Here is a 23,962-nt window from a genome sequence, read left to right as displayed (position 1 = left end):
CTAAACTCAAGGCACCGTCGTAAATAATAGCTTGTGAGTGATTCCGAACAGCCTAAAAGCTTATTTTCTCTAATTCCCCAGAGCTACAGGTCCTTGACTAAACATTTCTCACTTTTCTGTTTTTTCATGATAGTGTTGGAGGACAGCAGGATGGACTTGTGGTTATTTTGTCTGTCTACCTTGCAATTCTGCAGTTCATGTTTAAAATCTAGGCTCTGGCCTTGTATGGCCTATGCAACATTTCCCATGATGCATGAGTGAAAATATAGGGGTGACTTTTCTGTGAGCCAATGCATGTAAAAAGAAGAAGAAGGTCATAATGGTGCAGTTTTGTAATGAACACAAATTATATTATTAAACAAAGATGGCAAATGGGGAAGGCCAATTGGGTAAGATGTGATTTATGACCTATTTATTATTTATGACTGATGACCTCACATTTAACATAAACTCACACCCCTGGGAAAGGGATGGACACAGATATTACGAAGAACATGAGAATGGCGACCTCAAGTGGATAAAACAATAATGCACCTCACATGCGCATATTTATTTGGATGAAATGTTTATGAATATTAAACAAAATATTCGTCCGTTACGGGGTGGTCTGAAAGGTAAGCCTGTGATAAATGAGTGGTTGCTGTATGTAACTTTTTAATACTATAATATGTAACGATAGTTAATTGCAGTTTAGCTTTTTTTTTTTTTACTTTTATGTGCACTGAAGTCTGATTGACACATAATGTTCTTCATTTTCTTTTACATAAAACCAGTGTTAATGTTCAAATCCTGCATTAAATTATAGTGGATTAGGGCTGCAATATTAAATATGTTTTTACAGTTTACTTTTTCGGGTGAAAGATTTCTCTCGTTGTTGTTGAACACTTGGGCTATTTCTGTTCTTTTTTTTCCTTTTCTTTTTTAATTGAAGTGTTCCGATACTTCGTTTTGACAGTGTGCGAATCACTTATGTGTGTTAATAAGTCACTACAGTGCTTCCGGTTGGCAGTGGAATGAACGTGCAATGGAAAGGCGGACAGAGGCGTCAAGTGTCCAATCTTCCTGTTTGTTCACTTTCTACGCAGCACTCTGCACTGCGGTTCTTCTCACTTGAGGTGGAGGAAAGCGAAGGCTGTGGATCTGCACTACTCTTAGGAGCAGAGCTATAAAAACTATTCCAAGGTACATTTAAAAAATATATATTATTCTCAATTTTCTTTCGAGGAGGATAAAAACTTTGACTGTAAACTAAACTGTGATGGCGTAAACTTGACTTTTCGGCAACAGGTGCGTGCACAATTACGTATAATTAATCCGAGCGAAACCAGTTCTCCTACGGTGTTTTAAACATTAAGCAACCACGTCTTTGTTTGTATAAATTCCAGTTTAATGACTAACTAGTTAGAAGTAACGTGACCATGTCGGAGTCTGCATCAGTGGCTGTTTGTTTATTTTTTATTTTATTTATTTATTTATTTGGTCATTAATTAATTCGTTTTTTATTTAAGTTAAACAGTGGTTGCTTATCTCATTTTTAATTATCTACTAAACGTAATATGTCTCTCGCACCTTGCAACAACGATAATCTACTTTGGAAGGATGGAAAAGGAATTTGTAGTTTTTTGGAAGGTAGGGAACTGCGTATGCGCAGTTTCGTTCCTTCCTGGGTCGACAAGTTGCCCTGCAGGTATTGTTCTACTTCTACCTGATGTCCTCTTTGCCTTTCCCTAGGCTTTCAAACTATTTTATACATGCCTTGTAAAAGTAGCTCATTTTGAGGCAATTTAAATGGGCCCTTGCATTTTAGGCTGAAAACTTGTTTGTTTTAAATGGCTGCTGATCCCCGTATCTTGAGAGGGTGGGAACCCAAACTGAAAGCCAAGTTGATGTTATTTTTGCCTGCCCTGTGCCAAACAACCTTTCAGCATGGCAGTGCAAAATATCACATCCTGGTTTACTTCCTTTTTAAATCATTTGTCATTTTAAGTAATGCTAGTTAAACCAGAATGTTGTACTGTTGCATCCTGAATCCTGGTCACATGACACTGAAGAAGCCTCTCCTTGTTATCAATGGAATAGAATTAATCAAATACCAATACTTAAAGTACTATAGCTATTTGTCAAATGATGCCACAACACCACCCTAAAGAACCTGTCTTCTTTTTTTTTTTGGTACCTAAGGTTTCAATGTCTCATTACCTGTTTTAATCCATCCCTTCAAGGACTATTATCACGCTAAAACAATGTTTTTTGTGTTTTTAGCCATCTTATTATACTATTTCCTTGTCAAAACACCACAAAATGATGTTTTCCTCCATTCACTCATTCCAGAGCATTTTTGCTCATACCTCTTATCCAAGCGAGTAGCCCCGCCCGATCCAAGAGAACAACTGGCTCCTCACTTTGTGACATCACAAAATTAAGAGCCACTCCGGAGTACCCCTGCAAACTAAACACACGGCAGGTTTCTCAGAGAAGCTGTCCCTGCAACCTGAACTCCTTCACATGCAGCTGTTATGATATTGGTGCATCAAACAAATTAGCAAACGTTTCCCCATACCTTTGCAACATGCAACATGGGCGATGAGTCTTCGGGGTGGGGCAAGTTCGAAGGAGAGTCTGCTTCTATGGGAGTGGTGCTGGTTATGGGCGATTCGGTGTGTAGGTGGGGGGCTGTTGGTGTGTGTGTGTGTGGAGGGGGCTGTTGTCTTCCATCCCGTCTCGGCCTTGGCGATCATCTTTGGCCGAGTTCTCGGGTGGGGGCTGTTGTCTTCCCTCCCGTCTTTCGGCCTTGGCGATCATCTTTGGCCGAGTTCTCGGGTGGCTCCTTCTGGCACCTGCTGGTTTTATCTCCACGTGACCTTCCTGTGAACATTCTTCTCCAATCTCGGACATACACTGTCGTACCTCATTCAACCGTATCTTTTCTTTGTTAGGCAAACTATTTCCCTCTGTGCAGAGCGTTCAGTAGTAATCAAAAACTGGCGTCTAGCATTAGTCAAAACATAAGATACAATCAAGACGACTCTGGCCGTGTCCATGATTCAGAGAAAAAACATCAGGCATGCATTCCACAGTTCCTTAAGGGTCATTAAGCTATTTAGGCAATATATCAAAAGTCATTTGTTATTTCAAAGTCCTCAGAAATATATCAGATCATAAAGTTATAAAAACCTTTCTCATCACCACTTATCAAAAATGTCTAGTTATGTCTTCGTTATTGATTTGGTGTGTAGGTATAATTATATGCTTAAAAAGTTTCTTTTATTTATTTAATATGTGAATATACTTGTCTGCTTATGTACTTTATTCAATGAGGTTTGAGCATATCTGTTTTTGTAGCGAGGCAGGACTTTTTGTATTTCGACCTCATTCCTTCACTACCAAAATGACTCATATTTCATAATTCAATTGCCATTGTGCCATTGTACAAAGGCATATACTAGTTCCCTGTATTTTTTTTTCCCAGTATCAAGCTAACTGGATGTGACTGATCTTGTTGACCGAGCAACAGCCACCATGCCTCACTCAATTGACAATATTGACCTGGACTTCCTCTCCGACACCGAGCGGGATTTGATCCTGGAGGTGCTGCGGCGGGATGAGGAGCTCCGGCAGGCCGAGGAGCAGCGCATTCGGTGAGAAGTTTCTTTATCATGTTTATGTGCCTTTCCCACACCACCAAGTACTGGCCCTGCTCCTGTCACTTTAGGGCAGCCTGTTTTCCACTAAAATCAGCACAGCGGAAACTATGACGACAATGGCACAACGAATGCATCAAGTCTGAGGGAGAAACACCAAACAATTGAGGAGAATGAGAATTTGCTGTGTTTACTGTTGGATGCAGTTGGAGCACTGATTTTATTTCAGAGTGGACAAAGGGTGGTAATAAAAATGGAACCCTGCAGTAAAGTGGAGACTGTGGAGTAGGGATAGAGCCTTAACCCTGCTTTGAATGGCAAACGTCTATGTATAATAACGCTCTGATTTTTTTAAAATTATTTTTTAGATGTTGAAACTCAGCTTTAATATTAATAATTACTATTATAATTGCTACTCACAAATTGCTACTTGACACTATACAAACACAGTAGTGCCTTGCGGTACGAGTATAATTTGTTCCTCGACCGTGCTTGTAGCTCTAAAAGATCTTAGCTCGATAATGTTTGCTTATTGAAATGGATGGAAATCCCATTTGTCTGTTCCAGCCCCCCATAAAGCAGCTACCAAACGTTTTGTATTTATTACTAATTTGAAAAAATAGCACCTCTAACATTATGCAGCATAGAAAAATAAAGTAAGGACATAATTAAATTGAATGAAAGGTAATTAAGCAGTTTTTGTCACACCCTCATTCAATTCGATGCACATTGTGCTACTTATTCTCGTGTGCACCTAGGCCACTTGGGGGCAGTAGAAAGCAGCATGCAGTACTCCTGTTGATGATGATTTTACATTGCTTTTGTTTTGTTTTTTGCTGCCCCATCATACTTTCAACTAGATTGCATTTTGTTCGCCATGTTGTGTCGCAGGAAGCTGAAGGCAGAGTTGCTAGAAATTAAGAGGAAAGGGGCCAAACGAGGCAGCAGGAGATACAGTCAGCGGAGTTGCGCCCGATGCCATGGCTCTATGAGTTTGCTGGTGTTCAATTCTGACCACTGTCAACGCTGCCATCACCTTGTGTGCAGCAAATGCAGAGCCAGCCATCCCGATGGCTCCTGGCTGTGCAGAGTGTGCATCAAAGAGTCGTAAGGGAATGTTTTTAATTACCCTCATTTAAAACATTTCTTTCTAGTAAGAGTAGGCAGCATTAAAAGCTGACAGATCTGTTAGGCTGATAAACTATTTACAAAAGTGCGACTGCAATGTCTTTTTAGCGACCTAAGGAAGACTACAGGTGACTGGTTCTACAATCTGAGGGTCAACCGATTCTCCACTATGCCTGGCCATGAGGTGGTGAGAAGCAGCCTCAGAAAGAGGCCCACGGGTGAGTACAGGAAGAGGAAGTGAGTTCTGACTGTTTGACAAGGAATGTAAACAGCGCACCAAGCCCGGGATGCCAAAAGTAACTGGAATGCTGTCCTAATCAAACAGTAAAAGAGGAAATGGCTCTGTGTGTGATTTACTCACTCTTTTTCTTTTTTTTTTTTAAGCAAAAAAGTATGTAACGATGGGAGATGTTCTACTAAAACATTCGGAATCGACCCGAGGTCCTCCCGTTCCTGTCCCCCGGCAGAAAGTCGATACCACTAACATAAGGTGCAAAACTATCTCCTCCTATACATAAAGTATACTATGCACAAACAGTTAAGGATATCAAGGTTTCCGGTGAAACTTGAGTGTAAACCTAATTGCAATATAACCTACGTATACAGGTGAACTTAAAGGGGAGGTCACCCCAAAAATGTCCCTAACAATAATATGTTGTATACAACCTCATTAATGTAAGCTCTGCTTTCCTATTAATATTGCGTTTGTACAACATGAATTAGCAAAGTTCACCCATATTTATCCATTTCAGGTAGTGGCCATTTTAGTGCCACTAAACTCATGTTTCACAAGCAGTATTAATCATGTTAATAAAAAAACAGTAATAATTAAAAGAAAATTTCATCCAATAATTTTGGGGTAATTACAACACCTTTTGATGACTGGGATGCTGAATAGGAAGTGAGAAGAAAAAGGCTCTGCAGAAGCTGCATACTTGCCTTCGAGTCAACAAAGACCGACAAAGTACAGTGGTGCCAGCCTGAGAGCTTGCGTCACCCGTCACATACTGGAAATATATCGAACATAAGTGAAAATACAAGCAGTGGTTATTTAACGTCAAACTAGCAAATCTATTTGTGGACACTCAGGATTAATGAATTTCACCAAATCACAATCATTTGGCCACAAGGTATACAAAGAATCTGAATAGTGCATCTAGTTAATCAATGGTTTGTTTGTTTTTTCTTTTTAATCAGAAAAATTTGAAATTGGGGTGTGGGAAATAAAGAACATTTTAAAATTCAAATGTGTATGAACCCTGTAAATATTCACCCAAATGCAAAAAGCAAAATATCGCTAACTTTTTGAGTGGTGTATAATACAATTGTACAAACAAACTGTTACAATTGCAAAAGATTATTTCAATTTTTTGTCTTGTCTCCAGTGAGAACTCAGGCTCAATCATTTCGACGGCGTCTTCGGAAACCAAAGGGGATGAATTTTTCCATCATCGTCCTTCCAGCGAGTACTCTGGCTCTGTTGCTTCAACGGTGTCCTACGAAAGAAAAGGAATTGATGCCCTGTTGAAGTCATTGCAGAGTGACACTGAGTCGGCAGAAGTAGCCAGCCTCACGAGCGGCAAAACAGGCACCGACTCTGGTCGTGTATCCCCAGACCTGCCTAGGTAAAGTCACTGCTGGTGGTGCTGATGTTGGAATGTCAGATAAACTCGGACTATATTAAGTTGTGTGTATTTGGAAACATTTCAAAGTGATGGATTTATTGTGTCATCCAGAAGAGCGATTCTCCCACCTCATTACAACCAATCCCATGATTCCAGCGTGACTCCACCTGGTAAGACTCTTTTTGTTTTCCCATAACCAGAGTGAATTTAGTTATAAGTCATCATGTTTATTACAGTCGGTGTCAACGATGGGCTGGATGTTTGCGAGCAGCCTGACTCGGATGAGGTCCCAGGGGAAGTTAAGAGCCAGTTTGTACAAGGTTTGGACTCTCAAGTAAGTACAGTAGTTATGTGTTTCATTAGCACTTAAGGCAGTGCTTCGCAAATGGTGGGGCGGACACTGAGTGTGTATGACTCCACTGAGTGTGTGACTCCAGGGAACACGGTAATTAGATTTGATTTCTTTATTCGAAAGACCCAAGTCCATTTAATGTAATTTACTTGTGGTTTCCAGCAAACCTTAGTCAATAATGATTCCTAAGAATTTATTCTCTTATACCCTTTCCAGGTTTGTGGTGTCTATTTTCAATTCTATAGATGCCGGGATTTACCAATTTCCCAAAATTATAATTTTTGTTTTTTTAAGATTCAAAGATGATTTATTTATGTCAAACCACAATTTCAATTCGACCAACTCAGTTGAAATTACTTTTATTAGCTGGTGGAGAGTCTCTCCAGAGCAGAAAACATTTGTGTCATCTATGAAAATAACACTAGAAGCTTTAGATATGCATTTAAATACAATATATATAATTCTGGTCTCACTGCCACTGTCACTTCAAACTGCGTGCACGTTCGGATATTTAAATTAGGATACAATGTTCGGTGTACTTATTACAATTGTGTAGACAAATGGTATGTATCGGAGAGTAGTGGGGTGCAGGATTTTTTCTTCTTCCGGGTGGGGTGGCATAAAAGACATTTGAGAAGCACTGGCTTAAGGAGACATTTTATGATCTTTTTTACTTCCACAATTTAAAACATCATTAAAACACTTGGGAACTGTGTACAACATGCTTTCATCAAAATAACTCTAGTTATAGTGCCGTTTTCATGCTCTAGTTCTTGTTTTACTGAATCAACCTGTTTTTAGGGGCCAACACTTTGTCACACTTTTCATCACATTTAATGCTGGGCCAATGTTGTTGTACTTTAGTTACCATGACAAGACCAGCACATGAAGGGGAACAACAGAAAGCTCCCATAAATACAAGGGGGCAGCACCTCATACACTATTCCAGCTAGTCCTCTTTTAAACATGATTAGCCGTTTCTGCTTATAGGTCCCAGAAATAAAGCAGGCTAGTCCAAACCCTGAGTTTGATCTTGAGAAACATTTGGAGAAGAGTGTAAAACACATTGAGAATACTCCTGGTAAGCCCAATATTGCCCTGATATTGCTATACCACAATGCAGTAAGAATTTGGTTGTAATTCATGTTTATGACAGAATGTGTCAAAGATGAGCTGGGTGTTTATGATCAATTTCACTTATATGAGAGCCTGGAGGACTTCAAGAGCCAATTTGTCCAAGATTTGGACACGCATGTAAGTAGAACAGTGATGTACTTCATTAGCGTTGATATTATCACATAGATTGTCTAGTAAAAGCTTCAAATGTTTACTTTGGAACTCAAAGGAACATGTTCCACAGCATTAGTAAAATTGTGCTCAAAGCAGGTCACCTTGCTATTGATGCTTTTCAATTGGCAAAATATGGTATACCATTTTGTATACATAGTCAGGCGGACTTCTGGGTGTGCGCAGCTGATGTCATTTGGGTGATCCGTGCTGTGATCGCTTTGCTGGTGTTGTCCATTTTTAACTCGTAACTAAAGGTGCCTCCTTGAGTAGAGAATGCAGGAAATCCTTGTCTTATTTTGACAGATGCCTTCAATGTGACATTTAAGACATTTTTTAAGATTTTACTTGTACTGTTTTGAAATAGAAAACCAGTGTGCTGACAATAGAACTGGGAATAATGTTTTCCTTCTCACGCTACTGCTTATAAGGAGCTAACACAGTTACGATATTGTCACAGAGGCTTTATAGGCTTTATTTCTACCTCAGCTTTTCCCATCTACTTTTTGAACATAAGCCTTTTTTCCTTGTATTAAAGTTACCAGAAATAAAGCAGGCCAACCCAAACCCAGAGTTTGATGTTGATGACCTCTTCAAGAAAAACATTGACAATCCTCCTGGTTAGTCTGTTATTGTTGTGCTGTTGTTTTCCCTCACTACAAAGAGAATTTGGTCATAACTCATCATGTTAATTACAGAATGTGTCAATAATGAGGTGGATGTTTGTGATGAATATCACTTATATGAGACCCTGTTGGACATCGAAAGACAATTTGTCCAAGGTTTGGACACACAAGTAAGTAAGCCCCACCTTCAGATACTGGCTCGTTCTCATCCAGATGAGCAACCTTGTCCCCCCATATACATTTGGGTCAGTGGTGAATCCTGTTTGCATTTTCATAAAGAGCCCAGAATTTCAGTGAAAAAAGCAAGTGTCCATCCCTCAAGGACATTAAAGTATTTTAGATTGAGAAGCTGAACTTCGAGCATTAAGCCATCTACATGCTTAGCCGTTTGTCCTTTTAGGTCCCAGAACAAAAGCAAGCCAGTCCAAGCCCAGAGTTTGATGTTGATGAACTCTTCAAGAAGAGTGTAAAACCTATTGAGAATCCTCCTGGTATGCGTTTTGCTGTCCTGCGATTTTTTTTTAATTTTTTTTTTTTTATTTTTTTTACCCCCCACAATACAAATAGAATTTAGTTGCAACTCATGTTCGTTACAGAATTTGACAAATATCCGCTGGATGTTAGTGAACAAGCTGACTTGCATGAGGTCCCAATGGGTGTCAAGAGACAACTTTCCCGAGGTTTGGAAGCGGAAGTAAGTAAGCCCTTATTGGGGAGCGGTGGCTCGTTCTTCTTTAAGCCACATAAAAACTCCCATGTCAATGGCGAGTTATGCTTCCATGTCAGTCACAGAATGTTGGGGGAAACTGGTGCCCATGAAGCACCTTAAAAATATCCTTGAAGGCAGCACTTCATGCACTTCTCCATGTTTTCCTTTTTGAAAACGATTAGTCGTTTGTCCTTTATAGGTCCCTGAAATAAAGCTGGCAAGTCTAAACCCAGGGCTTGATGTTGAAAACTTCTCCAGGATGAGTGTGAAACACATTGAGGAGCCTCCTGGTATGCCTTTTGTCCTGCAAGTTATTCTCCCCACACAAAGTAGAGAGAATTTGGTAGTAACTCATATTCGTTACAGAATGTGACAAATATGGGATGGATGTGAGTGATCAACCTGACTCTTATGAAGTCCCAGTTGACAGACAATTTATACAAGATTTTGAAATGCAAGTAAGTAAGCCCCGGCTCTTACTCATGTAAGTGCTCAATTATCTACATCGGCCGCCACAAATACTCCCGTGCCAATGGCGAGTTTTGCTTTCGCGACCATGAAGATTGCAGAATGTTGGGGGAAAGCTAGTTCCCATAAAGACCATTAAATCTTTTTCCTCAAAGCCAGCACTTCATCTATTATCCCGTCTGCTCCTCTTTGAAAATCATTAGCCATTTGTCCTTAGGTCCCAGAAATAAAGCAGGCCTGTTTAAACCTGGGGTTTGGTGTTGAGAACATCTACAGGATGAGCGTAAAGCACATTGAGAGTCCTCCTGGTAAGCCCCGCATTGTCCTCATTGTATTTTCCCCCAATGCAGGGAGGGTTTGGTTGTAACTCATGTTCATGACAGAATGTGTCAAACGTGGGCTGGATGTTTGTGAACAGCCTGACTCATATGAGGTCCCAGTCGCTGCCAAAAGACAATTTGTGCATGGTTTGGACATGCAAGTAAGTAGATCTGTAAGTTACTTCTTAATTGACTGGTGGGAGCTTCAACTATGCTTTTTTATTCATCCTATCTTTGGTGAGATCTTTCCCATTACTTGAGTAGCCAGCCATTCTGCTTAAAGTGACTAATCACTCTTAATGCAGGTACGGAGGAGGAGGTGTCTCTCCTACCTGGTTAGTGGTGCTTCTAGGGATCCTGAGCTGATGTCATTTGCGGGGGCCTCTGAGCAGTGTCCATTTTGCTGCTGATATTAATTTGCTTGCTGCCCTCTGTCTCCTCTTAAGAAGTAAAGGCCAAGAAAGCCTGATCTTCTGACCGATCCATTGAAAACTGCATTGTTTTTGCACTTTTTCCTGGTTTTATTTTGAAGTAGAAAACCAGCTTCTCCCAAAGCAAGAAAAGGCCTGCTGAACTGAGGCAGTGCTCTTCAATGGAAAAGCCAGGTTTACGCAATGTTGTGGTGTTTGTGTTTTGGTGATAATTCTGGGAATGGTGTTTTTCTGTGACGCTTATCGGAGCTATGACTGTCAAAGTGCTGTCAAATAGACGTGTCTGTTTCTGCCTCAGCTTTCTCCATCTACCTCGCTTCGAGCCTGACTAGCCTTTTGTCCTTGTACTGAAGGTCCCAGAAATAAAGCGGGATAGTTCAAGCTCAGATTTTGATGTTGACAAGCTCTTCAGGAAGAGCGTCAGGAATGCTGAGAATCCTTCTGGTTAGTCACTTATGTGCTGCTGTTGTTTTCCCACAAAGCAGAGTGTATTTGGTTATAACTTATTGTATTAATTACAGAGCATGTCAATTGTGAGCTGGATGACCAATCGCAATTATATCAAAACCTGGCGGACACTCAGAGCCAGTTTGTTCAAGGTTTGACCATAAAAGTAAGTCAGCCTTGTTTTTAGGGGAAGGTTCTCTTTTTAATGCAAGTGAGTGATTGTGTTTTCCAAAAAGAGGCAGAACTTCAAGCACTATTCTATCTACTCCTCTTTGAAAATGATTAGTTGTGTGTCCTTATAGGTCACAGAAATAAGGCAGGTCAGTCCAAGCCCAGAGTTTGATGTTGAGAACCTTTTGGAGAAGCACGTTACAAACACTGAGAATCCTCCTGGTAAGCCCCATACTGTTCTGACATAGCCTTTCCCCACAAAGCAAAAAGAATTTGATTGTAGTTCATGCTCATGACAGAATGTGTCAAATATGGGCCGGATGTTTGTGATCAACCTGACTCTCGTGCAATCCCCGTGCCTGCCCCGAGACAACTTGCACAAGGTCTGAGCAAGCAAGTAAGTAGATCAGTAATGTGTGTTCATAGATTTGGTACTATGCAGTGGAAAAGAATGTGTGTGCGCGTTTGGCCCTCACTCTTTTGGGAACCAGGAGATAAAACTGTCATGGAGCGGTCAAGTAGACATTGGTCCGTTTTTGTCTCTGCTTTCTCCATTTACACTTTCTTGAACATGACTGGCCATGTATGTTCTTTTAGGTCCCAGAAATGAAACGTGCCATTTCAAACCCAGAGCTTGATGGTGACAAGCTCTTCAAGAAGAGCGTCACAAGTAATGAGAATTCTCGTCGTATGCCTCCTGTTGTCCTGTAATTTGTATTCCTGCACCGCAGAGCAAATTTGGTCATAATTCATGTTTATTACAGAAAGTGTCAAATGCGAGCTGGATATTTGTGATCAACCTGACACGTTTGAAATCCTAAGAGACGTAGAGCGCCAATCTGTCCAAAGTTTGGACACACAAGTAAGTCGGACAGTAGGTGACATTTTAGTGCGCGTTTCCACAATATGAAAGAGTTCCCAGGTGTTTTAATAATATGTTAGTTCTATTCTTTAAATAAACTACCTCAAGGCTTTGAAAAATTGGTGCACTTCATCCAGTTTTTAAGGTCTCCATCACCTCTGCTGTTTGTGTAATTGGCAACTTGTGGTTTGTTAACCAGCCCAGCAATTCACGCTGCCTTTTTTGCCTGTGTACGCTGCAATAGGCCCCAGAAAAAAAGCCAGTGTCTCCCAGCCCAGAGTTGGACGTTCAGAAACTTTTCAAGAAGAGCATCAGTCGTATTCAAAATCCTCCTGGTAAGCATCTTCTTGTCAGTTTTCCTCTTTTGTAGTCGGTTAGTTCATGAGTAATGCTCTATGCGTTGATGACAGAACACCTATCAACGCTAGATTTGCGTGAGAATCGGGACATGTTGACCGTACCGATGGGAAACAGGAGCCAATCTGTACCAGAGTTAGACATGCAAGTGAGTATTTTCATCAAACGCTAATGTTTAAATGTAAAAGAAGAAAATGAACCTCAATCTGCATAGTAATGTGGTTGTTTATACTTGCAGGATGATGAAGACGAGGACATTGACAGCTTGGTTAACTTTCATAGAAATTCGATGGTCAGCTCTGCAAGTTCGACGGTAATTTTTTTCTCATATTTTAATGTAAGCTTTTGAACTGTTCTGCTAGGAACTGTGACGTTTTTGGGGGCTTTTGGTATGATGGTGCCAAAGTCCCGCGAGTAGTCATCGTTGCCAGGAAGTAAAGTGTCATTTGGGCTGTCAAGCACCCCCACCTCACCCAAACTCGCACTTCTAGGTACAACTGTATGTTGAAGGGATACATCTGAACTCAGAAACTAACATCTTTGGATGTTGAGGAGAAACTAACTTTGGTCTGAGTTGTTGTTGGAAATTACTTTTAGGGTTTTACTCTGGGGGCATTTTTCCTCCATTACCCTTTTATTTTTAATGGTAATGTTTGATGAGTTTCAATTGCCAATGTTTCATGATCATATGTTGTGGTATATTTGAAGTTTGCACTATTAATGAGTAGTTGGTGCCTGAAGACATGAAAGTTTTGATCAGAAATTGCCCAATAAATTTTTTTCTTCACAGAGCATGACGAGTATTTACAGTGACTCTGGAGACGGTTACAGCGTGGACGTGAGAGGGGAGGTGGTCTTCTCCATGTTCTACGATGACTCCAGCCAGAGTCTGCAGGTTTTAATCAAGGAGTGCCGCAAGCTGGCCTGCGGCGATAGCCTACGGCAGTTTTCCAACCCGTAAGTATCACTTTTTCATTTCACTCCGCGAGCGCGACCATTGTACTGTTTGTGTTCAATATTTGCGAATGTATGCACCTTCCCTCTTATGTACACATTTTGCTACTTTGTGTGCTGCATGGGAAATTTAATGTCAACAAACACATCCACAAATCGAGTCATGTGAGAGATTTGCAAGGAGAAAACAGAGTTATTGCTTCATTTTTTTTTTTCAGTTACGTCAAATGTTACCTCCTCCCGGACAAATCTCGTCAGAGCAAAAGGAAGACAACAATCAAGAGGCACACCTGTAACCCGGTCTACGAAGAAACATTCAAGGTACTCTTGAGACAAACACGTCCTGTTCTTTAGATTTCATTGACACTTGGTCTGGCTTGCATGCGACTCGACATCAACACACCCAGTGAGGCCTTTAGGATGACTATTGATTTATGGTAGCGCTTGTCAATGTTGACTCTGTTCCTGATTTGCAGTGGTGGGGGGAAGTGGGGGCATCTGTTTCATTTGCACCATACGTATAACCCAAGTGCTACCTCCCTCGCACCACTCTATCAAGGCCTAAATAATGCGCCCACACTGTAATGCAGCCATCTTTGGTGAAATATGTCAATATCTGTCAGATTTTTTTTTTTAATCGTACTTGTATAGTGCATTTTTTACTCTAAAATAGTCTTTTGTATTGATCATTTTTCCACACCTGCAGAGGAACAACCATGAGTCAGGAGACAAGAGTGTATAAAAGACATAAAACATCCAAACTTTTGGATAATATTAAAGAAGCCAAAATGTGCAGTGTGCCTATTGCAAACCACAACTGGTTTAAGTTACATAAACATCTATCCATCCATTTTCTGTACCGCTTTTGTCCCCACGGGGGTCGCGGTCGCCTATCCCAGCAGTCATGGGCACTAAGCGGGGGACACCTTGAACTGGTTGCCACACAGAGACGAACAACCATCTGCACTCGCACTCACACCTAGGGGCAATTTGGAGTGCTAGTCTGCCTACCAAGCATGTTTTTTGGGGATGTGTACTCATTTGTCCCATTGTCTCCTTCATGTTTAGTACTCCATTCGCCGCAATCAGCTGTTAACTCGGAGCATGCTGATATCGGTGTGGCATCACGGCCACCTCGGCAGCAACCCTTTCTTAGGAGAGGTGGAGATCGCTCTGGACTGCTATGACCTGGACTCCCCACAGGAAGAATGCATGGCCCTCATGACTAAAGTAAATTATTTCAGTAAACAGCATTTTATCACCTTGTGAAATTTTATATCATGTCATTTCTATCACCATCAAATTTGATGCTGTGTGCAAAAGTGCAGTGATAAAAGGATTTGACATCACAATTAACAGTACCTGTATATCCGTCTCAGGTGGCCCGGGCAGGTACACCAGAACTAGCAAGACATTGGCCATTCAATTGATTCTGTGTGACAAACTTTTAAAACTAAAAATTTCTCATCAAACTGTATTAGTTTGAAAATATCTCCAGTGTCTGAAAATACGAATAAAATCCACACACCATGAACATAATACATTTAACATTCTCCATTCAAGGATCCGTGCTGCGTACCAACATCGGCGTTCACCCAATCCAAAGGAGAGCTGGTAATCTCCTTGAAGTATGTCACACCAAAAGGCCCTCCACTACAGAAATTCAAAGGTAAAGCTACAGTACGAGGAGATCTGATTTATAGCCGCACTTTGCTGATGTGAAATAAAAAATTCTGTCTCTTCCTCCAGGCAAAAAGGTAGTTGAGGTGAAAGGTGGGGAGCTCCACATCCTGATTAAGGAGGCAAAGAATTTGATGGCCATGAAGGGAGGAGGAATGTCTGATAGCTTTGTGAAAGGGTAAGACGGAAGGAAACAAAACTCCAAGGCGTTCTATGGTTAAAACTCTTTTTGAAGATCCTTTTCACCGTGATTTCACAGCTACTTGTTTCCGTCCAAGTCCAAGACCAACAAGAGAAAGACGCCCGTCGTGAAGAAGAACTTGAATCCTCACTATGGCCACACATTTGTGTACAAGGAGCTAACGCTGGAGCAACTGAGGACCATGTGTCTGGAACTTACCGTGTGGGACAGAGAACCCCTGTTGAGCAATGAATTCCTTGGAGGAGTGCGCCTCAGCTCCGGTGAAGGTAAAACACTGACAACAAATTTAAATGGACTTTTGTGCACGTGCATCTCAATCGGAATATTGTGGATAACTTCATTTAGGTCATACCTTGAGATATGAATGACTGGACATTTTTCTTTAGATATATCTATTTATTGACTTTATTTTCTAAGCAGTAGACTTGAGATGCGACCACTAACTCCACAATATGTAGCACTTTAGCAAACAGTTCTTCCAAAAAGAGACTTCCGGCTGTTTAATGGCACTCCCGGTTAATGTTTACTGTCGAACTTAACATAAAACAAAGAGAATTACACTTTGTGTGTTTCAAACAACTACATACCTTTGCCTTAGGAAAGCGTTTATCTTAATGCTAGCAAACAGTGCAGAACGCAGTTGACATACTCAGTTAACATAGTTGACGGTTTAGGAGCTAGTTGAAATCGGAAGGGATTAGGGCATTACCAATCCATTTCAATCTGAAAAGAAGACTGAGGATCTAAGTGTTTGACAAGCGTCATCTCTGTGCCAAGTAACTATGCTCAGGTGAGTTGCGCTTCCTGTGGTGCTTTGCTCCCATCCTGTGGCAGCATTTCAATTTATTTTCGCTGTTGTATCATGGGAATTGACGCCACGCAAAAACATTTCTACATTATTCACTTTATTGAGAAGCACCTGTAGATACACTGCAGTACTTTATAGTACATTTCAGTATGGTCTTAAAATGCAGTAATGTGCTCCATTTTTAGGCACTGTCAAAATTGGAAATGAGGAAGTTGGGATGGATTCAGTTGGAGAAGAGGTCAGTCTGTGGCAGAAAATGATGCAGTACCCAGACTCTTGGGCAGAGGGCACCCTTCCATTGCGCACCACCATGAAAAAGAAGGGCAAATGAGGACGCCTGGTTCTTTTTTGGAGGGCGATGGCTCAAGTTTTGACATGTTTTTTGATGAATAATGTGCCAAAAAATGCTCCAATGATGGAGTTAATTTAGAAACACTCACACTTGGTTTTAACCACAGCTACACAGCACAGAAATAGCGTCAGTCATGATGCAAAATATATTGAGATATACATCTATGTCCAACAAATTGTTGTTTTTGAAATGTTTTATAGCTTTGTCACTGTCTTAGCAAATGTATTCGTAGAGGGTCTATGAAGTCTTTGTTGCAGATGCAGATGACATTTTTTACTTCCATAGTTACCTCAAAGTTGCCTCACCTATGCTCTTCTGACAATAAATATTGATTTAAAATTACAGATTGTTTCATTTTACACCATCGTATCACACCCAACCACGATGCATGAAGAACATCTATTTAAACCAGCAATTAAATCACAATTCTTTTGTTTTTAACGAAGTTATGACATTTAATGGAATTTTCTCTTTGAAAACGCAGCCTCAGAGCCTTTGCATGTGATCGTAAATACCTGTTAGTTCTAACGGATTGATGACGCTATGCGGCAGTGGCCAAGGCCGAAGTCTCTGACCAACTATAACATGAGCAAATGTAGATCAATAGGAATGTAGCTCAATGTTAAACTGTTTAACAAAATGCTCTAAATTAAAAAAAACTGTGTTGCATTGAAACTACTAAGTATTGATGAATGTAACTGTAAATGTAGTGTTACTTTTACTGTACTATGTTTCTAGTGTGTGTGTATATAGTATATATATTTTGTCTGTTGTGTGGAAAAACAATGGAGCACAAACACATACGACGTGCGTGTGTGTGCGTGCGTGCGGTGCGTGTGTGCGGTGGCGTGTGTGTGCGGTGTGTGCTTGTGACAATATGACAATGTGTTTTGTGCTCTATTGTGTTTTCAAGTAGGCTCTACTGGTGATCAGCAGAAACACTCAAGCGTGGGAGGTTTGTGCACCTTTCCTCCTGCGTCCGTCTGGGCTTTCCTGGCCCTTATGTCACCTTGTCCCTCTCCCACTCTGTTTATTATTTATTTTATGACTCGCATAAGTCCCTGTGGAGTTCCAGCTTCTCCCTCTCCTCTTCATCCAGCAAGAAGCTGTCAATGTAGGAGAAGAGCTCCTCGGACGCCATGGGGGTGATGAAGCGCTCCCGATCCTGCCCGAGCTTGTCCACCAGCACCATGCTGAAATGTTTCCTGGAGATTCGGAATGTGAGCCTGTTTGGGAAATCGTTAAAATCCAGTTGAGATCCCCTATTAGGTGGTAGTATGCACTGAGTCAGATGTGGGATTCATGTGTGCGAGTGCGACTTGTGAGGGAACTCAATGAAAGCATTTTCCAGTCTGGAAAACTGAGCCTTTACACAAATTGGACTGCCCGTTGGAAAATATATGTATATATAGTTGCCTCTACTTAGATGACTGAGTGTCTGTCTGGTGTGATTCTGTTCATAGTTTTTGCTCTGTTACAGAATTATGTAACTTAATAGGAAGTCTGTCTTTGTATATAGTATGTATATGTTGATAAAATAAGTTCAGTGCAATAAATTATGGGTTGATTTGTGATTTGCTAATGTCTGAACTGGACGGGCAGGGCACTGACAATGAGTTTTGTTCAGTTGTTGAATGTCAAGACTGGGACACCTTGACGATTTACAACCTATTTGTATTGTATCTCAGCGTTTGAGTGTGAAGGCACTTCCCGAGTCAAGAGTTGGTGGAAATCACTTAAAATTTCTCTCAACATCACCTCAGTTCCTCAACAACTAGCGAGGTCAAGTTGTGCTCCTTGATGCGTCCTATCTCACGCGGGGGCGAGTCCAGCAGCTCGATGAGCATCACATGGCGCAGTTGTAATCCGCAGTCTGCTTTCTGGGGGTGGGACGAAAGCAGAGAGATTCTTGACCGCCTTTGTGGGGGGCTTTCAAGTTGTTCAAAGTTCTCCTCACTTGTATCATAATGTTCTGCAGCTGGTAGTCTGTGTCGGTTATGTCGGGCGCAGACAGGATGAGAAGTCGTCTCTTCTGGAAAAATTGACGTAGCAGAGCCGACGCCGTTTTCACATTTGACTCGATCTCCATGGCTACAACACACAAATCACTGTCACCATGATAGTGGCCACGGTGAGACGACACGTATTTTGTCTGCTTTCTACCAGTGGGTATTTCTTTATTTAAATGACCCATCTATTTAAATGGGGTCACTTTGTTATTGATTAGGGTCAATCCTGATTCTAATATTTGGCAGAAAAAAATTCTTCAACATAAGTTGATTCAAAACTTAAAACGTCTTTTTTTTTTTTTATTCAACACTTACTACAAAGATAAGTACGGGCAGGTTGTGGCTAACTACACTCGGGTGTGGCTATGAGATTTATATAATGTTTAGCCACATCGGCTAAGAGATTTCATAACCCAGGGCTAATATTGACAAATAAAATGGTGTATTGAATTTTATTTAATTTTATTTTGTCAAGCTGTTGCATGAAATAAAATCATGACTCCAGCAACAGTTTTTTAAGAAGACTATAAATCTACCCCCAAAAAAATTCTAATCTCGATCCAGATGATTTGATTTTGTGGAACCACTTGGACGCTATTTCTGAATGTAATAATTCCCACTAGTTTGTATTTCGTACTCACGAACGCACTCCACAGGTTCATCACTCCAGGTGCGGTCTTGCTGGCAAACCCGACTGGATACGCCATTGCGCTCGTACCCGCCATCGCAGTGGTACTCGCAGACGGCGCCATAATTGGTGGCATCGGAGGAGCAGGTGAGGGAACCGTGCAAAGGCGGAGACAATGCAGAGCACCTCCTCACTGGGAGGAAAAAAGAGGAGTGTGGTGTTATTCAATGATTCACAACCACTGAGTCACCAAAATGATCCAATTACACTTAATTTGTCCAAAATTATTAACTCACTATAAATAATGTATCTTTTGGTCACCTATCTCAATGACACATTCATTACAGGCAGAACATGCTCCAAGTATCTGCTCACCTTCAACACGGACGATAAATTTGCAGGCAGCTCTGTTTCCGGCTTGATCGTACACTTTGTAGCGAATGATATTGGCTCCCTCGTTAAAGTCGGTGTCGGGCTGCTGGCCAACTAGAATCACACTACAAAGACAAGAAAGTCGAACATGTCTTTCCATTTGAAACAAGAAAATGGTCCTCAAATTAATCAGAGACATACTCAAGTGTTTTATCAGCTGTGTCTGTGGCAACCGGTGCATCCCAAGTTACTCTGGCAGTCAGTTTACCAGGTTCTGCCACCCTGATTTTGGATAGCGGACACCTGATTTTTGGAGCTTCTGTATCTGAAATCAGTTGGAGACCCACAACACATTTTATGGAAAACTGATCTTTCATTGTAGACAAATACAGCGGTTATATACACAAGGACATATTTTTCTTATATTTAACAGGGCAAGTGATGAGTAAATGTATTTATTCTTTATTTAGTTAGAATAGTCTAGGCTCCCTGGCTTCAGAACCACTACTTTAAGGAAACATGAAGCTGAAGAGACCACAGCTTTGGATTCCATTAGCAGCATGAGAGAAAATATGTTTACTTTGGTGAAAGTGAACCCCGGGAGAGCTGTGCTTGTGAAAAAAAAAAACACGCAAGTCAGCAAAGCAGATGTGCCGAGTTTAGCTCCATTTTACGGCTGCAGATTGAAGCTATCAAATGTAAGGAAATTCTTCATCACTGCGGGTTTTTTCAATGTATGACTTCTGGTGACTGTACTTAAGCAGCATTTTCAGTTATCAGTACTTAAGTACTGTATTTCATTTTAGAATAACTCTGGACCCTTTAAGATTTTTAGAGCTTGGTTTTGATCAGTGTGCACCGCAAGGAATTCTATCCTCGTAGCCTTGTATCGCATACACAAAAATGAGTATGTTGATGGTGCGCTGCGCTGCCAAGTGCAGTGTGAAAAGGTCTTTACTGCTGAAATGATTAATTGAATACATAACTTGAAATAATTTGCTTCCTTATAATAATTACTTGTGTAATTCGGGTGCCTGAAAACGTGATAACAGTAAAAATTACGTGTTCAATTAATTGAGGGTTTGATGCATGATATTTTCATATTTATGAGTGAACTACAATAACATCCACCACACATATTAGCGCACCACAGAAACTGTCTACCCTAATGACCTGTACCACAACTAAGACCTGTGCCAAGCTGGTCTAAAGTATAGTCGTCTTTCGTCGCCAAAATCTCAGTTGTGCTCGGTTGCTAGAACGCACTTGCTCCACTAGAACACCCAGCATGGAAGTCTTCCTGCATACTGGATAAGTTGATTCAATTGTTCCTGTTTTACAAAATATTCCCGTTGATCAAGTTATATAAGAGACTTTCAAGTAAATTTTAGTGTCTGTACTGTTTAGCTTGTACTTAAGTACAGGTTAATCAGTACTTCAACACTTACTAACCAGTCTTTTTTTACCTAAGTATATGTACCTCTACTTAAGCACAGAGTGCGAGCACCTCTGAAGCGTACCTATGCAAAGGGGCTGTTCCCCGCTCCAGATCCCCCCGTGCTGACACGTGCGTGTGTACTCCCCCTCAATGTGATAGCCGGGCTTACAGGTGAATTCGCATCTGGAGTCCACCACAAAGCCCTGAGTGCACGTGTATCTGCCGTGCGGAATGAGGGGCAACACACCGCATCGCATCTCTGCAGGAAAAAAAATCAAGATCAACTTGATACTCGGATGGAATGATTGTGTCCATTCTACGGTTCCCTCCAATAATATTGGAAAGGGAAGGTCAATTCTTTTGTTTCTGCTGTATACAGAAGACAGTTTGTTTTACAGTAAGAAAAGGCATCTACAGTATATCTAGATGGGTAAAACACCTCTAGACATAACACCATTTTTTATTTTTGAAACATCATTGCAAAGATTTCAGAAATCTGGAACCCAAATGTCTTCTGCATGCCACAAAAAGAAAGGGACTGGCCTTGGCATTCCAATTGTTTTGGAGGGGACTGTGCGTATAAACATGGTGTTGATGCTTGATGATCATCTCCATTTTTAAGTGCTTTGCAACCATTTTGGAGCATCTGTATGCAATTATAACCCCACACCTTTTATGGCGGGGCATCAATTATTTGTAGGCTCCATCATGAATGACGAGCATTTGCTTTATACTCAATTACTGTAATGTCTTCGCCTGTGGGAAAGCAGAGCTACAATCTCCAATTAACTTGTCGTCCCCCAAGACGAACTGTGACGTCTGTTAACAGTAACTTCCACTCACTGCGGCAGAGGGCGACCCCTGACCAGCGACGGTTGGCGAGGCACTGGATGGAGCTCCGACCAATCAGGCGGTAGCCTCGATCGCAGCTCATGGTGCAGCGGGTGCCCTGTGTGGTCCGGTATGCGCGACCTTGTGGGGAATGGCAGGACAGCTCCCCGTTGAGGAGACGTGGAGAGTGACACCAGTGAAGTCCTGATGGAAAGAACATTTGTAACGTATGTACGGTATGTGTAATAAAGGCCAGGGACAGGATTACGTACGTAGATTACATCATGTATTTTCTGGGCGTTATATGGGCATTTATCATGTCAATAATTCCTAGAAACTTGAAGCTAGTTTGCATAGCAGTTTGAAGATCCTCGGTTGTCAAAAGAGCAGACTGAGAGGAAACGTAAGAGCCATCTGCACCGAGAGCAGCACATCACCCACAGCCACCCGGGCGCCGCTATAGTACCCAGAGAAGGTGTAGGCGAATATCCAACCCTCGCCGAGCCACACAGGGCCACAAAACTTGATCAAAATGTAAACATACATAATATTAATATCAAATAAATATAAAAAATTAAAAAAATATTAGTATCCACTAAAAGCTCAACTAAAAAGGTTGGTCTTGAGCCTGCTCTTAAAAACATTACCGTTCTCTGTGGCCCTGCCAGAAAGACACGTCGCCGTGGGTGTGTGTCCTAACTCTAGGAATGACTAAGAGCCCCACATTTGTAATGAACACATCTACTTGTATTTTGTTAGTGTATTATAATACTGGTACACTGTGATTTTGATCTTTACAGATAAGTCTGGCCCATCTGTGCGTTATTGCCATACATACTGGTGTAGCGATGAAGCTCATCCTCTTCCTCCGCAACATCATCATAGCCATCATCCTCTATGGTCGCACACACAGCTGGAACAAGAAAAAAAGAAACGCATAAAGAAAACGAACAAAACTCCTTTAAAATGGGAAAAGATGTAGAAACAGTTAAGATGATACTGAGGAATCTCAGCAAGCTTCCTTTAGCAGGAGCTTAACATTACAGCATTCACGCATTGAAAAAAAATTGAGTGATATATACTTGAGTGGGGAAAAAACATTTTTGGGTAATCATTTTCACTGGTTCATTTATAATTAATTATGACATGCTGGGGAATCCCAAATGTTGTTTTCCTGAAGTGTGAGTAAGGTCTAAATTTTAACCACATCTGTATCTAATGCATATCTTATTACTGAATACCGCAAAAAAAAAAAAAAAAAAAAAAAGCTGACTGGCTTATCACAGGGAGACAATGCTAGACCTTATTCACAGGCACATAAGTAAACTATCCATTATTATCATCATGAGAGCTTCACGGACTCACCTGTGAGAAGTAAAGAGAACAAAAAGAACACCAATGGTCGAGTCATAGTCAAACCTTTGGACGGGAAAAAGGATGACACTGCTGGGAGGAAAAACGTTGTGCGCAGCTTCGCGTTGGCTGGAGTCTAACTCCCAACAATGTTAAACTTTGCAAAACCTTGACAAGTGACACTCGAACGAATTTTAAAAAATCCCACTGGTTTGTCTCCGGTGAAAAATAAGCTTTTCCGTCTTCTCGGGAGTGCTCAGCCGAAAAGCTCCTTGTTACTTCAATGACGAGTACAAATCCACTAGGGGGGGCTGTTGTCTCGTGTCACTCAATGACGTTCCAGTGCGTCGAAAAGACAAAAAGTGATTCTTAAAACAATTAATGCTCCTATGTGCGTTAATAGTCAGATATACATTTGCTCTCAATAATTTACGGAATTACTGTGTTTCAGTTGAGTGATTATATGACAGTCGCGCGAAACTATAGCGAAGATTCAACAAAAAGTTTGAGAACTTTCATAATAAAAAACTGAAAGACTGCTAATTTTCAGTATGTTTGTTGCGATATTTTCATTGTAATACAACTGAAGTGATTTCAGAATTTATCATTTTCTAAGGAATCCCTCAATACAACGCATGAATAAACCTGTACTACATTTGTATTGTCTAGTATTGCTCTTGCCTATCACTTTATTTTGAAAGCATCGCCGGATAAAAAAGGATGAACGATGACGATTCATTGACACTTTGTCAAGGAGGAGAAAAATTTGACACTTCTCTAAAGTAAAAAGATTTCTTTTCCACTTAGCTAATCTTTAGTTTTTGTTTTTGTTGTTCATGCTGTTGTTCTTGTTGTAGTTAGTGCAGTATCATCTCAATAAAATTAGGCTGAATTTCTTACTACGCTTTTCT

General features: G+C 40.9%; 2 protein-coding genes across 7 annotated transcripts; one reads left to right on the top strand and one right to left on the bottom strand.

Moving 5' to 3' along the window:
* Positions 1-1,012: 1,012 nt before the first annotated feature.
* LOC125978281 (synaptotagmin-like protein 4) lies at positions 1,013-16,762 on the top strand. Of its 6 annotated transcripts, none has more exons than XM_049735494.1 (34): positions 1,013-1,182; positions 3,470-3,638; positions 4,533-4,748; positions 4,878-4,987; positions 5,154-5,259; positions 6,155-6,394; positions 6,506-6,564; positions 6,631-6,728; positions 7,737-7,827; positions 7,903-8,000; positions 8,572-8,653; positions 8,732-8,829; positions 9,060-9,150; positions 9,256-9,353; positions 9,568-9,658; positions 9,735-9,826; positions 10,054-10,144; positions 10,220-10,317; positions 10,941-11,031; positions 11,109-11,200; positions 11,337-11,427; positions 11,505-11,602; positions 11,803-11,875; positions 11,970-12,067; positions 12,312-12,402; positions 12,478-12,572; positions 12,663-12,737; positions 13,215-13,381; positions 13,597-13,699; positions 14,447-14,608; positions 14,942-15,047; positions 15,128-15,236; positions 15,318-15,526; positions 16,254-16,762. In XM_049735494.1, the coding sequence occupies exons 2-34, from the start codon at positions 3,520-3,522 to the stop codon at positions 16,397-16,399; spliced, it is 3,684 nt and encodes a 1,227-aa protein (XP_049591451.1). In that variant the 5' UTR covers positions 1,013-1,182; positions 3,470-3,519; the 3' UTR covers positions 16,400-16,762. The 6 variants fall into 6 exon arrangements, with proteins under 6 accessions (XP_049591451.1, XP_049591440.1, XP_049591435.1 ...); XM_049735483.1 differs by having other exon boundaries at positions 6,482-6,564; positions 12,496-12,572; XM_049735478.1 differs by having other exon boundaries at positions 6,482-6,564.
* srpx2 (sushi-repeat containing protein X-linked 2) lies at positions 16,149-23,455 on the bottom strand. Its single transcript, XM_049735569.2, has 10 exons — positions 23,064-23,455; positions 22,537-22,611; positions 21,711-21,902; positions 20,950-21,126; positions 19,631-19,754; positions 19,433-19,554; positions 19,071-19,250; positions 18,378-18,511; positions 18,179-18,300; positions 16,149-17,646 (listed from the first exon to the last, which is right to left on the bottom strand). Exons 1-10 carry the CDS (start codon positions 23,107-23,109, stop codon positions 17,463-17,465), a joined length of 1,356 nt encoding a protein of 451 aa, XP_049591526.1. The 5' UTR covers positions 23,110-23,455; the 3' UTR covers positions 16,149-17,462.
* Positions 23,456-23,962: the final 507 nt, after the last annotated feature.

Source organism: Syngnathus scovelli, chromosome 1 (assembly GCF_024217435.2).
Source record: "Syngnathus scovelli strain Florida chromosome 1, RoL_Ssco_1.2, whole genome shotgun sequence".
NCBI classification, from domain to species: domain Eukaryota; kingdom Metazoa; phylum Chordata; class Actinopteri; order Syngnathiformes; family Syngnathidae; genus Syngnathus; species Syngnathus scovelli.
The sequence above is the reverse complement of the archived record's forward strand: the minus strand, read 5'-3'. Positions and strand labels throughout refer to the sequence as shown.